The 17,691-nt window shown below is 40.1% G+C and overlaps 1 protein-coding gene across 1 annotated transcript in view; it reads left to right on the forward strand.

Annotated features, from left to right (window-relative positions):
- Nucleotides 1-537: 537 nt before the first annotated feature.
- TAF3 (TATA-box binding protein associated factor 3) overlaps nucleotides 538-17,691 on the forward strand; it is a 118,836-nt gene continuing 101,682 nt past the window's right edge. The window contains exons 1-2 of the mRNA XM_043883554.1: nucleotides 538-911; nucleotides 5,421-5,663. Of these exons, the coding sequence (XP_043739489.1) occupies nucleotides 746-911; nucleotides 5,421-5,663 (409 nt within the window). The 5' untranslated portion in view covers nucleotides 538-745. The remainder of the gene's footprint in view (nucleotides 912-5,420; nucleotides 5,664-17,691) is intronic.

The following is a 17,691-nucleotide window of genomic DNA, read 5'->3' on the forward strand; positions in this document are numbered from 1 at the left end:
TGTTAAAATACTAGTAATTTTCATTACATTTTCTGCTGGCCGCTTAAATTGTATCCGGTGGTCAGTGCCGCACAGGCCACACCTTACACCCCGCCCTATTGTAAAGGGCTTCGAATGACATGATTAACAGCTTGGACCTGATTTAATCTATACAACGGTAAACAGATTTTTTTTTTTTTTTTTTAACAGAGGCGGGATTAGATCCGCGACTGGAAGTTTCCACGCCCCTAAATCCCACCCTTGCACTCACAGCCTCTCGGGTTCTCACTTCTCTCTAACACCCACATCCTGGCTCCTTCTTCGGCCCCCGAACCGCTGACGGTCCCCTCCCGGGTCCCCTCCGAGCGAGTGGCCCGAGGAGGCCCCAGGCACCTGCCTCCTCTGGCCCATCCTTCACCTGCGCCCCGCGCCGCGGTTTCCTGCATCCTTCCAGGCCCGAGAGTCAACACCGGGACCATCGCTCTGCTACAACGGGGCGGAGCTTCCGCATCGGCCCGCTCAGCACTCGGCTAGTGCTGCCTCGCCCCGGCGACCATCCAGCGGGAGGCGGAGCGAGTCCAAAATGGCGGCTCTCAGGCTGGCGCGCTCCGTGCTGCTGAGGCTTTGAGGTGGTCGCCGGGGGTCTGGGGGGGACGATTTCCCCGCCGCGGAGGCCCTGGAGGATGAATCGGGGGCCCTGCTAAGGCTAGGCGGCGGAGGTGGAGAGAAGTGGCGGCACGGACTGCGGTGGAGTCCACGGAGCGGGATGTGCGAGAGTTACTCCAGGTCGTTGTTGAGGGTCTCGGTGGCGCAGATCTGCCAGGCGCTGGGCTGGGACTCGGTGCAACTGAGCGCCTGCCACCTTCTCACGGACGTGCTGCAGCGCTACCTGCAGCAGCTGGGACGGGGCTGCCACCGGTACTCGGAGCTGTGTGAGTACCGGGCTGGGTACGGGAGGCTGTCTGGCCGGTCACGAGTGACACCTCCGCGCTCCCCTGTGCTCTCCCGGCGTCCGGGAGGTGTTGGTCCTTCGCTCTCACCCCGCGATCGGGTGTCTTCTCGGCCCCTGACGCTCCTTCGCTCCCACTGCCCCTGGAAACTCGAGTCATCCCTCTGCTGCCTCTTCGCCTGCCGCTAACTTATCCCGCGTGCAGCAGGAGCCGGGTCCCCGCTCCCAGCTCCACACCCTCTGCCCTCCTCTCTGATCTGATCATCGGCCTTAATCATCGTCTCCTTTGGCAGCGTGCAGAACCCCCTCCAAAACGCCTTACAGCCTCTGTTTGGTCCTTTCCCTCCCCTTGCCCGCAAACTACTACAACTAGTTGTCACAGGCGCTCCGTCTACCGGCCGTTTCTTACAAGCCTGGCCGTTCTTCAGCTCCTGACAACACAGACTCGTTGACAGCTCTGCTCCGTTAGGGACACTGCCTCTTCTTTCTGTTTCTGTTCGTTTCACGGACAGCATCTCTGCCAACTTGGTCAGTTTCACTTATGTTCACTTTCATGTACATCTCAATTGATTTCCTCCTCTGTATTTTTATGTCAGTGGTTATCAAGAGTGTGGTAGAGAGATCATAGGCAGTTTACAAGGTTCCCCAGGTAGTCTGGGCTACAGCGGATGGTTTTTAAGTGAATTATCTGGTAGTATCTGTTCTTTCGTGGCTCAGTCGTGTCTGACTCTGTTGCGACTCCGTGGGCTGCATCCCACCAAACTCCCCTGTCCATGGGGTTTCCCAGGCAAGAAGACTGAAGTGGTTTGCCATTTCCTTCTCTAGGGGATCTTCCCCCGCCCAGTGACCAAACTGGCAGTCTCCTGCCTTAGCTGGCTGATTGTTTACCATGGGGCCACCAGGGAAGCTGGTGGCATTTATGAAGTTGGGGTGCAACACATCATCTCATTTATGGGAAGTCTGTGTGTGGAGAGGGAACTGACTCTCATTGACGTTTCAGGGACTTATTTTTCAGGTGGTAAGCTGGAGAACTGGGTAAAATGTTTCACTGAACATTTTGTTTTGTTAAGGTGGTTACTCCTCTGAAAAATTGACACACATGGATACACTTTACTTCTTAGGTACCAAGTTCCATTCCAACTTCCATAGTGCTATCAGAATAACCTGTTAGTCACTCCATAACACAACTCTGATTGTGTCATTCTTAAAAATATTCCACTTAGTTACAGACTGGAAATCTAAGCTCTCTAGCAGCACATGCTTTCCTTTGTGAGCTCACATTTTCTTATCTTCTGCTGTACTGTCATCCTCAATCTGCAGCCATGCTACTTGCCTTTCCTGAAAACTTTAAGCCCACCATTCCTGCCTGCGTGCTGTTTCCTAGCGTGTCTTTTGCCCCCAGAAGTATGATTTCTGTTTTGAGATCCACTTAAATCATTTGCTTTAGGAAACTCATCATATCTCTTCTTATAATTCTGTGCATATTTCTGCCATGTTAACTGAACATCTTGTATGTTTTTTAAATATATTTATTTATCTGGCTGTGCTGAGTCTTAGTGGCGGCACACAGGATCTTGGATCTTCATTGAGGCTTTTGGGACCTAGTTCCCTAATCAAGGATGGAACCTGGGCCCCCTGCATTAGGAGCTCGGAGCCTTAGTTACTGGACCACCAGGGAAGTCCCTGAATACCTTGTTTTGTAATCATCTGTGTATGTCTCTCACCCTCTCCTCTTCCCTCCCCAGGAGACAAATTTATTATATTTGTATTCAGTAACCTAGTACAATGCCATAATATAATAGGCAGCCAGGAGATACTTGTTGAATAAATATCTGAACTGATAAGCCACTACCATAATAACTATTTAGTCGTTTAACATTTTGTGTTTTAAAAATGTGTATTTTTGGACCGCTTGTTTTCACAGCTGTGTCAGATCTGAACTTGAAGCTGCCGAGTGGCTCTCATTCACTCTTGTCTTGCACGTGCACCGCCAACACACTGCTCTCTGCTTTTGCTTCATTTTCCTCCCTCCTCCCTTCCTGGCCCTTGAGTGAGTTTACTGGTACGGTATGCGTGGTCCCGGTTATATTTTTTGCTCCCAAATTCCCTAAATGAGGACGGATGTTCTGTTCCTTTAGGTCAAAATATCCCCAGAATACATAGTTCCCTTTCCTGATTGACACAGAACCAGCTAGGTTCTGGCACTGTCAGCAGCCAGGTATTCTAGGGTCATCGGGTGAGCCTTGTTGATAATTACCCAGTCTCTGTAATGATTGTCTTACTTTTAGTGAGAATAGGATGATCAGGTTCATTACTCCCCATTGTGATTTGGTGACTTTTCAAAATGCTACTTCCTGGTATACTTAACTGGTTACAGACTTTTCTAGGTTCCTTTTTCTCCACTATTCTTATTTCAGACTGGAATTCTGTAACATCAGGTCCCCGCTATGCAATCTTGTCTTCTGTTTCTTTATTTCTTTTGTCTTTCTGACACAATGTCTATTGAGCACCACTTATGTATGTGCTACCTGATGGAGACGTGGGATTACTTAGGCATAATCCCTGCCCATAAGCTGTGTACAAGGGTGTCGAAATGTCAGTAAAAACAAAATGATGCTATTTGTTCCTTTTTAAAAAGATGCTCTTTCAGAAAGGAAGTATCGGAAGTTACTATTAATTCAACAAATAGTACATTTAAAAATTTCCCAAAGGGAACGGTTTACCAAAGCGCTCAGGAGCAGAAGTTTCCGTCTGCGCTCTATTATACATTAAACAATGTGTGTGTACGCTGAAAGTAGCGCGCGGTGTCGGCAGTAACTGCAGGAGAAAGACAGAGACGGAGAGACGCATGCGCACTCTGGGTTCCAGGGCCGGCTTCACAGAGAAGACGAGACTTATGTTGAGGCGTGACGCACAGAGGTGCGAGGTGGGGAGCACGCCAGGTAGAAGAAAAGCATAAGCTGAGATAACCAAGTGGGATTCAGTGAGGCGGCCAGCTTGGCATATGTAACCAGTTCATTTAGAAGGTGCTAGGGAAAAGTGTTAAATGGAGAGAAATCAGGTGAGGGAGGGACTTCACAGATAGAGGCGGGAGACACTGCACACTTCGGAGCAGGGGGTAGGGGCCGCAGGTGATGCTTGAAGACAGTCGCGCTGTCGGTGAGATGCGCTAGAGATGCACTGGGGAGGGCTTGGAGCTCTGCCGAGACGGGGAGAGTGGGAACCCAGCGAAAGGAGAAGTGCTGAAAGCCAGGGCCAACAAGGATGGTGCAGGGGGAAGGACTGGAATGTCTTGGGCTGAAACTGCGCAAATGTGGAGGAATTCAAGAGGATCACATTTTTTTAGAGTGAGAAAAGAATAGTGCTTTTAATGAGGATCAAAGAGTTGAAAATGCCTGCCTGTCATTAAGGGGAAGAACAGGTACTCATTTTATGTATTCTCTCTTTCTTATACATCATAGAAGTAACCTATACTTGTATAGAAATTCCGAGTACAAAATTCTTGAAGTTAGATGTGAGTCTCATGCCTCACTTCTTCCCTTCCCCTGTCTGCTGCTTTCAGCCCCGTAAACTGTTAAAGTTGAATGTGTATCCTTGCAGAAGTTTTCTGAATGAGTGTTAGCAAGCATGTCTCGTTTTTGCAAACTGGGTATTATTCTTTTCTATTTTACATCATGATTTAATTTCAGGCAAACTGAATTTGATATGATTATAGGATATTACAGTAAAAAAAAAAAAGAAAGAAATAGGCTATCGGAAATCTGGAACTGGAATTTTCATAGAAGTTTTAAAAGGTGTAGAGACCTTAAGTTCTGCTAAGGGCAGGCAGAGAAGGAACTTCCTTTTCTAAAGAGAATCTCACTATATATAATGCTTTATCATTTTATCTCTACCCATTTTATATAGTATCTTCTAAATACATTTAAAATGTGTATTTAAATTGCCTATATGATCTAAGTCCTGTCAACACATTTTCTTAGATTTACAAAAATTTGATTCAGTGATGTAATTCATTGATCAGATGTTTATGGAGGGCAGCTGTATGCCAACCACTGATGTAGTCTCCAGCACTGTATCAGTAACAGAGAAAATGGAATGGACGTTTACCTAGCTCAGCATTCTGCATATTTGATAAGAAAAATAATAATAAACATTTACTTTGTGTCAGCCACTTTACAGGTGCCGTTGACCATCCTTGAGTTACTATTGACATTAGTTTTGTACTGGCTGGTTGTCAGTGTGAATTGTCTGTGCTGTTCTGGCTGGTCATCAGATTGTATTTAAATCGACTTTCAGAGTCAGCTTTCTAATATCTAAACAGTTCGACGTTCTGTTGAAACTCTATTCAACTCTTTCCAATAACTGAGTCCTAAGTATATACTATATTTGTTTCTGAGTTGTATATTTACCTAATACTTTTTCTCTTAATGCTTTCAAAGATATTCATGGAATTTTCTTAAAATAATTTGCTCTGCTTTTGACTTTGTTTCAGATGGCCGGACAGACCCAATTTTGGATGATGTTGGTGAAGCTTTCCAACTCATGGGGGTTAGTCTTCACGAACTAGAAGACTACATCCACAATATTGAACCCGTCACTTTCCCACATCAGATCCCTTCGTTTCCTGTTAGCAAGAACAACGTTCTTCAGTTTCCTCAACCCGGAAGTAAAGATGCCGAGGAAAGAAAAGAGTACATCCCCGATTACATGCCACCCATTGTGTCTTCTCAAGAAGGTTTGTGGGAGTTTTTGTTTCTTGCTCATGTATTTGTAACTTATTTAATGGGTTTTTAATCTGCTTAGGTTTTCTAACTGAATTTAGAAAATGTTATGCTAACATATAAATTCTGGAAATGCAATAAAAATATTTTAATATTACTTACAAATTGTTCTAACCTTAAAGGCAACAAACTTGCAGCCAGCCTCAGCAGGCAGAGCCCTGGAATCATCAAGGCATTAATTTCCTTTGTAAATTTTAAGTAGGGGAGAACCGAAGGTGACTTCAGAGAGAAGCCTGTCAGGAGATGTAGTAAATGAGAATGGGATATTCAGTAAATGAGAATGAGATATTCAGTAAATGAGAAAGGCTTTGAAGCATAAAATTGGGGTGGTTCTCCCCATTTACTGTAGATGTGAGTTGGATGATACTGGAAACAGTGGGTGAACATTCACTAATATTATGTAGATTTATCTGTATCTTTATGATGAGTAGAAATATTTATGTTTGGTCATACAGAATTTTATTGCAAAAATAATACCTTCTCAGGCATAGTCAATCCTTGAAGAGTTCCTTTTTTCCTGCATGATTTTACATGTTCATCTTTTATGTTCACTAAGATTCTAAAGAAATACATATGTAGTTTGTGGTCTCTAATGCAGGTACAGAACATTTTTTGTTAAAAAATAGAAAAGTTACAATATCTTTCTTTTTTAAAATTCTAAAACTGTAGATGTGCTTCAGGATAATGCAAATGATGGCAGAAATAACTTTATAACTTTTTTATTACTGTGCAGTTCAGTGGCTTTTAGTGCATTGACACTGTTATGCTACCAGCACCCCTGTTCATCTGCAGAACATTTTCGTCTCTAACTCTGTAACCATTGAACAATAACTGCTTATTGCCCCCTCCCCTCAACCCCTGGCAGCCATCATTCTATTTTCTGTCTACAAATTTGACTGCTCTAGGTATTTCTTAGAAGTGGAATTTTACTTATCTTTTATCTGGCTTTCTTCACTTGGCATAATGTCTTCAAGATTCATCCATGTTGTAGCAAGTGTCAAACTTTCTCTCCTTTTAAAGGCTGAACTATACCTCGTTGTGCATATTAAGCCACATTTTGTTTTCCGTCGATCTTTTGATGGCTGCTTGGGTTGTTTCTTCTGCCTTCTGGCTCTTGTGGATGGTACTGCTGTGAATGTTGCAAACACTTGATGCCCTGCTTTTCAGTTCTTTGGGGTCTCTACTCAGAAGAGGAATTGCTGGATCGTATGGTAATTCTGTATTGTTTGAGGAACAGTTTAGACATGGAAAACTGTCGTAGCTGTCTGGTTTGAGTCCCTTGGAAAAAGACGCTACTTGACAGCTTAGCACTTTTCTACTTAAAAGTTCTTAGAGGTTTAATCCTGACTGAAGGCAGCAGTCAGTTTCACCAGTAAATGTGATACAAAGCATGCCTTCAGTAGGTGTTTTTGAATCGAGTTTAATTAAGCGTTGTTTGTAGGGTCTTGCCTGTAGAAGTTCCTTGTTTCTCCTCCTTTCCTGACTAATGGTACATTAACAGCACGGCTTGGAAATCTTCACACTTGGATATCAGTCATTCCCAGTGTTCCTCAGTAGCTGCTAAGAATCTGTCTCCTCCCCACCTTTGAATTTATTTGTATTTGTAACCTTTATTACCTTGGAGGAAGTCTTACTGTTTGTAACCCCTTGTGTAAAGGCATTCTGTTTAAACCCCTCATTCCCTAATGTCTGTGTTCTTGATCTTAGAAACTTATATTTGTTACAGCTTCTCTAAGCATATATTTACTTTAATAACAAATGAATTTCAACATTAACATCATCAAAGGAGGGTTTCTTGGGCTGAGACCTGGTACTAACTGTGTTGAAAAGAACTCCTCTTCATGAAAGTAGCATTAAGTTAGCCTTGATGTGTCCTCTTGTACTTTAAGAATAGCCTTTGTATGGCTCTGAAATTTTTTTTAGATGAAATGCCACTTAGAAGTATACAAGTACCTTTAAAATGCTATTTGGAAGTACACAAAATTTTAAATTGTGCTAAGAAAACATGAATGGTCATCAAATGCTGGGAGAGAAGGGAAGGCATTACATAGGAGGAAACTGAAGGAAAGACACTGTTGTAAGGAACTGGCACATTAGTGATTCTCAGAGTGATATGTGTATCATTTCAGCGAGTTAGACCCTGGTAAAGTGTAACAGCAAGACTATGTGTGTTATCAATTGGCATGTGTTTGAGCTGGAACTACTGTCTTCTCCATATAAAGAGTTATATAGTCCACTTTCTCTGTGTACTTTGGAGCTTTCTAAATCTATTTTGTAGTTTTCATATCATTTTGCCTCCCATTTAACCTCCTGTTTAGTAGTTAGATTGTTTAAATTTTTTTCTGTTTTTTTTTTTTTTTTTAATTTGAATTCAAGTTCAATTAATCTCACTTCCTGGTTCACACACAGGTTCCTCTCTGGTCATTGCATGGCCTGCATTTATTAATTTAGAGAGTGAGTTATTTTTAATAATTTAGAGGGTTAATTATTTTTAATATTTAAACCCTGATGAGCTTACTACTCAGAACCAAAGCTAGGACTTTGATTATAATCTATGCTTACCTTCTTGTTTCGTTTTTATGGCACGCAAATTATACACAATGAAATTCTCTCAAAGTGATATGGTTATCATGTTTAAATACTGCCAAGGAAATGTAGCTAAGATAGCAGATTTGTACTGGGTAGTGAAGGAGAGTGAAAAATGATTCAGTGATTTTAGCTACTGACTGCTCTCTGAAATTACGATAGTAAATTTTTGAATTTCTCTTCTGGATTATTTGAAGCAAAAGAAGAATCTTATGTTATTTGAAGTTTCTGAAATAGAAATTATAAACATTCTAGGAGGAAAATAATGTAAGCCTTGACCACTTCTTTTTCCAGCTAACACTTGTCGATTTTCTAAGGAGCAGAAATACTGCTGATTCATATGATGTGCATATTGTTCATAAGGATATAGTAATGATAGGCAGTACAATAAGATGCTTATTAAAACCTTTTATTCAGGGAAAAGAACATAAAATACAGTCCTGTGGTTACCCGGTTTTTAATACAGCCACACAAGTCAACTTAGTAAGTCATGTACAACCTGAAGTCTTTTCTTCCACTGGCACAGCACATTAGAAGGTATCTGGTATTCTGGTTAGTGGTGCAGTGTGGTACAGATGTGAACAACTTTGATAGTAACATCTGTTCACCAAGTTTCTTGTTTTATTTTCCTAAGAGCCACAGGCATGATCAGACTTTGGTCATAAAATCTTACTAGCAAAGTTCTGTCATGGGGCTACCCTTTTATCAGTCTTTCAACTTGGTTTATGTCGAAAAAGCGTGTGGGGACTCCGCCTGGTGGTCCAGTGGTTAAGACTTTGCCTTCCAATGCAGGGGGTGTGGGTTCGGTCCCTTGTTGAACTGTAGAAGCAGCAGCCTGGGCTTCCTGGAGCCATTCAGATGTGACTCAGTTCGTTACTGAGTTCACGGTCTCACGGAGTCACTTTACCTTTCCTAGTGTCATTTCCATCGTCTGTCAGGCAGGTATATAATACCTGCCAGGAGAGTGATGGGAGGACTGAGGGAGAGCTTCTGTGAGACATTTATATAAAATAGGACAGTGCTTAACACGTAATAACGCATGTTGGTCCCCTTCCCATCTTGCGGCTTCACTCTTGAGGAATTTCCTTTTCCCTTGAAGGACAATATACATTTGAGGAAGTGATTCAACAATAAGAATAAATCTAAAACAGTGTTAATCACATGCTTAGGGGCTAAGGAGACACAGACTTAATAGCTGGGCTGGAGTGTGTGCTTGATGGAAGAGCTCTCTGATTGTCAGCTGTGTGAAGATGGGGTGGGAGAAGATGAGAGATGATTTCCTACCTGTTATAACTGATTATGTGTTTACAAGTGAAACCTCTTTGAAAGGATGTTATAAATGCATATCTTGCGTAGACTGTTAAAGTTCTGATGGCCAGTACCCGGTGTGTTTTAGCCAAGAACACTACCCACCCGCCATATGTATTTTCAGATTCACACCAGTAACATATTTTTCTTTCCTGTTTTGTTGTACCAAGGAATGTGTGAAAAATAGTATTCTCTTCCAGAGTCATTGTTCGGTTCTCAAAAGTATGGTCAGTAGATCACTGGTATTCTAGGTGATCTGTCCATAATACTTGAGAAGGAAAAAAGAAATAGAAACCATTTACTCTGCTTTACTTATTGCAGTAAACTTAGCAACCTAGCAAACTTGGTCAAGATACTGTGATGTTGCTACTTTTAGGGTTTTATAAAATAAGTTAACTTTCTTTGAATAGATTTAGATTTATAGGAAAATCCCGTACCCAGTTTCATGTAATATTAATATATTACTATGGGATATTTGTTATGGTTAATGAACCAACGTTGATACATTATTATTATGCATTATTAATGTCCATTATCTGTAGTTTTTACCTAATAACCTTTTTCTGTTCCATCCGTATGCCCATAACTCTAGTTATCATGTCTTCTTAGGCTCTTGTTGACTCTGACAGTTTTCAAACTTTCCATTGCTGATGACTGTGACAGTTCTGAGGGGTATTGGTCAGAGGTATATAGATGCCCCTCTGTTGGAATTTGTCAGGCTTTTCTCATGATTGCACTGGAATGACAGGTTTTGGGGGAGGAAGACCACAGTTGTGAAGTGCCATTTTCATCGTATCTTATTAAAGGTACATCCTATCAACGCGATCGATCACTGTTGATGCTGACCGTGGTCACGTGGCAGAGGTGGTCTGTCTTGGTATATCCACTCTGAAGGTACCCTCTTTTCCCTCTTCCCACACTGTCACCTGTGGAAAGAATCCCCTATGCGTAGACCACTGTTAAGGAGTAGGGAGTTATACTTCCCCCCCTTTAAAGGTGGAGTATTTCCACAAATTAAACTCTTCTGCAGAAATTATTTGGAATTCTTCTCCATTTGTCTCTTCTCTCCCAGGGCTTATTTTATGAAGCACTTCCAAAAATAAACATTTATAGGTTCAAAATAATTTTAAAAAGTAACACAAGCATGTTGGGGGAAAAAAAATACTGTCCAAGTATATTCAGTATAAAATGAAAGGTCTTCCTCATTTTCCTCATACTCTCGTTCTCCAAGAGTAATGTGTTTAAGGTGTGAATCCTTCTAGGTCTTTTAATGGGAAGTGTTTTGACTCAGGATGTGTGTCCACTTCAGTTCCTATCATTTGTCTCTTGAGCTGCTGCTGTCTGACTTCCTCCATCCTTCTCTTGAAGTCGCTCTCATTGAGATCACCAAGTACCACCTGACTGGTTGACTTAGAGGCAGTGTTTATCCTTATTTACCGATCTATTTTTTTGGAGGAGTGGGTATAGCTTAGTGAATTATTACAAAGCAAATACCTTTATAAAGGGCTTCCCTGGTGGCTCAGTGGTAAAGAATCTGCCTGCCAATTCAGGAGATGCAGGTTTGATTGCTGGGTTGGGAAGATCCCCTGGAGAAGGGAGTGGCTACCCACTCTAATATTCTTGCCTGGAGAATCCTGTGGACAGAGGAGCCTGGCAGGCTATAGTCATGGGGTCATAAAGAGTTGGCTTAGTTGGCTTAGCAACTAAACAAACAAATACCTTATAACCACCTCCCATTTCAGTACCCAGAACTTTACCAACCACTCCAGAGCCCCGCCGTGTGCCCACCCCTCTCTTTTCCACTCTTCTCGCTTTATTATAGGGAATACTGCTTTGTTTTTCTTAATAGTATTATTAGTCAAATGTGTATCCCTAGATACTTTAATTTCTTTTCACATCCACCAGGTTTTTTTTTTTTTTACTTCTCGTATCTTTTAAGTTTCTTTTAGTCTACAGGCCCCACTTCTGGTTCCCTGCCCCGCCTGCTCCCTTCCCCCTTACAATGCATTGTGTTTGTTGAGGAGCCTGGGGTGTCGGACTTTTAGGGTTTCCCACAGTCTGGATTTGCTATGTACTCTGTACTGTCAGTGGTGCAGTTCAGTATGCTTCTTTGAAATTGGCAGCACGGATCTATAAGGACTGATCAGACCTCATTTCCCTGCCTCTGGCAAGACAGATGTGGGTTTGTACCTATAGTGTAAGTTTTTGAGTTAGAGTTTTAAAATATATGGGTGTCTCCAGCTTTGCATTCAGCCCTTAAGCAGAGGTGCATATATTTCAGAGTGGTGAGTAGAGGTTCCAGCACACACAGCTGTGATGGACTCCACTTTACAGTGGACCAGGCCAGAATTCTCTTCTGGTTGAAATGTTTTTCCTTTAATCTGTCTGGATTTATAAAAATAAGAGCTCAAAAAAAAAAAAAAAAAGAGCTCACTTGCAATGTTATAATAAAATCGTTTGTATGCTTCTAAATAAGCAAAGTATTAATAGTATCTAATGCCTTAGGAAAGTTCAGCATTTGGTATTTTATATACCTCAACCACTACATTTGTCTGTTTCTCCCTTCCATGATAGAAAAAGTATTTTGTTGATTTTAATAAAATTTTAGAAATTTCAGAAATTTCTAATATCCACAGTTAGATTTCTTGGAAAGTTTCCTATGTAGCGGAGGGAGAGCTTGAGAGGTGAATAGGGCAATAGATGTTACACGGCTGACTTAGACTAAGACCCCAGTGTGAGTGCTTTTGTCGTAAATTAGGATTTATTCTCTCTTGCTTTGCTGAATTTGAATCTTATCTGGGACAGTGCAGTAATTGCATTTTATTTAACTAATTAGCTGCTATGGCTGCATGGAGCTTTTCTGTTTCAAATAGAATAATACCAAGTTATTTGCTTCACTTACAGTGGTGGTATATCGATCTTGTACCATTGGTGCTAAAAAAAATTCAGAATCGTCTTTTCATTTATTTATAACTGCTTAATTCGGGAGATAGAGGGGTGTGTCTCCAGAAAGGGCCAATTTTTGCCTTCCTAGAGTTTCTAATCTAAGAGGGGGTGGCAGAAAGACTGGACTAATATTTATGTATGATTTCAAATTATGCTGTAAGGAATGAAGGACTTGATGACTGTGTTTTAAGTGGCCAGGATACGGTGACGGTGAGGGCGGAGGGTGGCTTTGAGAGAGAAGAGTCTGGCTGGAACTTGGTCATCCAAGGGGGAGGTGATGGGGCCTGGATTCTGACTGGTGACACCATCGGAGGAAGGACCGTTTTATTCCTGGTGCAGACTTTAAACTCTGCAGTCTAAATAAGAATATTGATTTCTTTTTTCCTGTGGAAGGGATTACAGTTCAGTAGGTGGCACTCTTTCCTTTTCTGTTAGTGTTTGATATCCAGTTAAATGCCCCCCAAAGTTTTTAAAGTCTTAAGAAAAAGCATATAACTTAAACCATAGGTGGCTTGTTTTAGAAAGAAAGACAGCAGCATTGCTAATAATTTATTGTCTCTGGAACTTTGTTAGAGCAGTTACACATGAATATATTTACTGTTTGTTTTAAGGAAACTTTTGTATCTGGCCAAGATTTCTTTTTATCATTTAGCAAAGACCTATATTATCCTTCCTGAAACTCTAGCTTTTCTTTTCAAAAATTTTAAATTATCTGTAACTACCTTTCCATCTGTTTTGATTTTTAAACATCTTCAAAGTCCCATTAGAAGATACTTTTATGTGGGCATATTTTCCCCATTTTCACTTTCCCCTTGTGTATCCACCCATTTTTCATTTATGAAGAGAAGTTTTGGTTAATTGACATAGTTAATACAATTTGTGTCCTACTGTTGTTTGAAAATTTTATAAATCTTAATTATGTTGAATTTTTTCACAGTGCTTTTCAGGTTTACTATATCCTTCTACTTCTCTGTATATTCATTCTGTTAGTTTTTGGAAGTTTGATATTAAAACTACAACTAAAAATGTTAATTTATCTACTTAAAAAATAATTGTAATATAGAGTGGAACTATATGTAACCTTGTTCTGTATTTTCCAAGTCTGCTGTAAATGTGTTATCATACCTTCATAATTTAAAAAAATAAAAATTAAAACTCTCTGATAGAGACCTGAAAAAAACTCTTCTTAATTCAACATTATTTATATTCTGCTTTTAAAACTTAACATTCTATCATCTTTTTTCCTAGTTCCTATTTTTATATTTACTTTTTTTTTTTAAAGAATGTACCATAATTTACTCAACCAATCTCTTTAATTTTAGAGACTTTTACTGTTTTTAAGTATTATAATTTTGTCTCAAGTGTCTTTGTACATATTTTTCTTTTATATTATTTTTTATGATAAATTCCCAAGGGAGGAGTTCTTAGATCAAAGGTATGCACACATGTATGGCTTTTGATATTACACACTGCTTTCCAAAAGAAGTTACCATTTTATGATGCTTTTATGATCATCATTTTATGATGATTTTTATGGTCAAAAATAAGTTTTTGACCATACCAGTATGCTAGAGGTCTCACCGGAATTGAATTTCAAAGTCTGTTTTTTAAAATTTAGATTAAAATACATTTGTATTAATGTATTTAAAATGGTGGGGAACACTTTTGTTTTTAGGTAAAAATTGGGAACTAAAAAAAAAATAATCTCCAACTGGAACATGTAACAACTGTTACTATGATGTAGTCCTCAAAGTGTGTGTGTTTACCTGTGCCCATTTAACATAGTTTAATTACAGCATAAATTTTTATATACTGTACTTTTTCATTTAATTAATTCACCTACTATGTGCTAGCCATCAAATAGTTTTTATTTGGAGACGGTGGCAGATGTCGGCGTGAACAGGAAATGTATACGATAGATTCAGAGGATTTGGTGTGGGTTTGTCGTTCTGTCCTTGTGTTAGTAGGATGGGGGTGTGGAGATGCTGCAGGTTTGTTAGAGATTTTGATTTGTGGTGCTTACTTAGTGAATATCTTTGAGTATCTGCCCCGTAGCAGTTAGCTGTTCAGCTATAGAGTGATGGTTGAGAGGTCTGGTCTGAGATGAAAGATGAAGAGTATTACTTATTCCATGTTGCTGGATAGTCTTTATAACCATCACTTTATTTTATTTATAAAATTTTTTGACTGCACCACAGGCTTGTGGGATTTTTAGTTCCCCAACCATGGATCGAACCCAGGCTCTACTCAGTAAGGGCGTGAAGCCTTAACCTCTGGCCCCCCTGGGAATTCCCTTTAACTGTCATTTTAAGTGACTGTGTGATGGGACACCCCTTAGTCTTGAAGATTTAGGCCTCTTCTAAGTTTTAACTTACACGAATATCACTGTAATACATGCTTTTATTCATACAGTTTTCTCAGTATTTCAGATTATTTCTGATTGACTTTTGAAAATTTGATTACTGAGTTAAGACTATGAAGTTAAAAAATTTTAATGAAATTCCTCTAAAAATATTGTATTAATTTATAGTACTAGTAATATAAAATATCCATTTTATTTCATCTTTCATTTAAAACAGTGTTTCTAACTTAATAGGTGATATTATTTACATTTAACATTTTAATTATTCTGGTATTAACATTTAACACAATTTGAGAAAACGTGTTCTTAACCTTCAGGGTATTGTTAGACTTGATTAGCTCCAATTTTTGGTTTTGAGTTTTGAGCAGTTCTTTTTGTTTGAAAGGATTGGCATTTCATGGTTTTTATTCTTTCTTAGAGATTGTCAAAAGCACAAAGAGAAAATTTATTTAATTTTTTAGTTGAATAAAACTCCTTCTGCCTTGCCATTACCATATGGGTCCATTGCACCCTTATATAAATTTAAGTTACAATATGGGATCTTATGGATCATATTTTCTCTATCTTGAAACATTTTGCTATTTAATCATCATAGGTATTATTTTATTATGACTCATCATTACTCATCAATTAGTCCCAAATATGCTTAAAAATGGAAGAATATGAAATGCAAATATGCTAATAAAATGGAAGAATGATGAAATCACCTAGATAAGGATGATCCAATAATGAAATAAATTGCCACCTTTCATTTTTCTGATTTTGGGGCCATTTTCTAATTCTGTATTCTGTTTCAAGAATGTAATTAAGAAGACTGAAAGCATCGTTCTAGCCAACTTTTAGGTTTAATTGAACATAGTTGAAAGTGCAAAATTTTTCATTTTCCACTTGGAAAAGAGAAAAAACTAACATTGCATAATTATTAGACAAATCAGAAATTAAATACAGAGCTAGCAACGTTTTTTGCCTTGTTTTTACTCTCCTTTTACTTGTATTTCTGCAAATTATGTATAAAATGGCTTAAAAATATGAAGGTTCCACTGAGCCAAGATGTCAAATGGTAATAGTTATTTTTCCTGCTATCCTGAGGGTGAAAGTTAGAAACATTTGTCGGATTTAATGACGCTATTACATTTGAACACTTCTCTTTAGTGTGCAGCCCTCATTATGTCTTGACAGACACAATTGGGAATAGTTAGATGGAAGCAGTAGTTCTGGGCCAGTCAGCAGTGGAACGGAAACCTCAGGAAGTCCCAGGGCACGGTGGAGGAGAAAAACTCACTTTTCATTTCCTCTCCTGTACAGCGTGTTCAGGTTAACTTTGAAGGGGCCTGAGCTGTCGGTGGGAAGACTCTGTCCGCAGTCGAGTGTTACCTGTGTGCTGGGGCCCATCTCAGCAGGCATCGGGTTGTCAGTGCCCAGACCTTGCCAGGTCCCCTGAGAACTGCTCCATATCCTATTGCACATTCAATATGAAACAGGGATACACTTAGTTTTGCATTTAAAGGGTTTCTGAAAGTTCAGCCTCCAGTGAAGCCTGGCAGTGAATTCATTATTATTAAAGCTGCTTTGTCGGGAAGGAAAGGATTGTTTAGAACTGTCCTCTTTGGTGTTACCAGAAATGCTCTGGGAAATTTTTTTTTAATGGCAAAGAATTCTGTATCTTTACTTGTCTGTGTGGTACACATCGTAAGTCTTCTTGCAAATACTGTACAATTATTGCACCCACCAAAGTGGTGTTTAACCCACCGTGGCCTCGGAGCCTATCAGTATATGTGTGTTTATAGTTTAACAAATGTTAAGGTTTCCACAGATGTTCATGGCAGAGTTTGTTTTTTCTTAAGACCTTTTTTTTCAACCTTGTCTTTCTAAATTTTAGTAGCAAAAAGGTATGACACATGGTGAGTTTATATCAGACTTTGAGCAACAAGGGCCTGAACGCTGGATGTGATGGGATTTGGTGAGAAGCAGCAGCACTTAGATGCCCTGACTGAGGTGCCACACACTCCTCTGAGGGCCTTCCACGTGCTGCCGCATTTCATCCTCATCACAGCCCTCCTGAGGATGAAGAGCCAGTGCTGGTCCTTCTGTAGACGAGCAGACTGCGGTGTGGGGCGGCAGGTAACTTTAACAATCACAGACTAATAACTGGGGGATCCAAAGTCTGACTCCAAATGACTCATTTTTTTGTTTGTTTTTTAAGTTACTTGAGCTCATTTTTTATGCTTAAATTGTATTACTGTGATGGTCCCATTTATAAGGTTCAAATATCCACAATGAAGCTTTTGATTACTTTATGCCACTGATTTAACCCTGTTGATCATAGACTTCTGGGAAGACTTGAGGGTATCGCCTGAGTCGTGTGAAGCATCCTATGTAGGCTAAGTAAAAGAACTTACATGAACATATAATGTAACTATATTTTTAGTGTGTAGAACAACTGTTGTGGTTAATAGCATACAATTTCATTTAGTTCATAGTCTTTTGTTATTACGTATTTCCCTAAGTGGGTTCTCCAGGTAGCTCGGTGGTGTAGAATCCACCTGCAGTGCAGGAGATGTAGGAGATGTAGGTTCAATCCCTGGATTGGGAAGATGCCCTGGAGAAGGAAATGGCAACCCACTCCAGTATTCTCACCTGGAGAATCCCATGGACAGAGGAGCCTGGTGGGCTACAGTCCATGGGGTTGCAAAGAGGCAGACATGACTGAGCATGTACACATGCATTTCCCTAGTTAGTGTATACTAACATTACAGCTATGTTGTTGTGGGCATTCATGA

Source organism: Cervus elaphus, chromosome 23 (genome assembly GCF_910594005.1).
Source record: "Cervus elaphus chromosome 23, mCerEla1.1, whole genome shotgun sequence".
NCBI classification, from domain to species: Eukaryota; Metazoa; Chordata; class Mammalia; order Artiodactyla; family Cervidae; genus Cervus; species Cervus elaphus.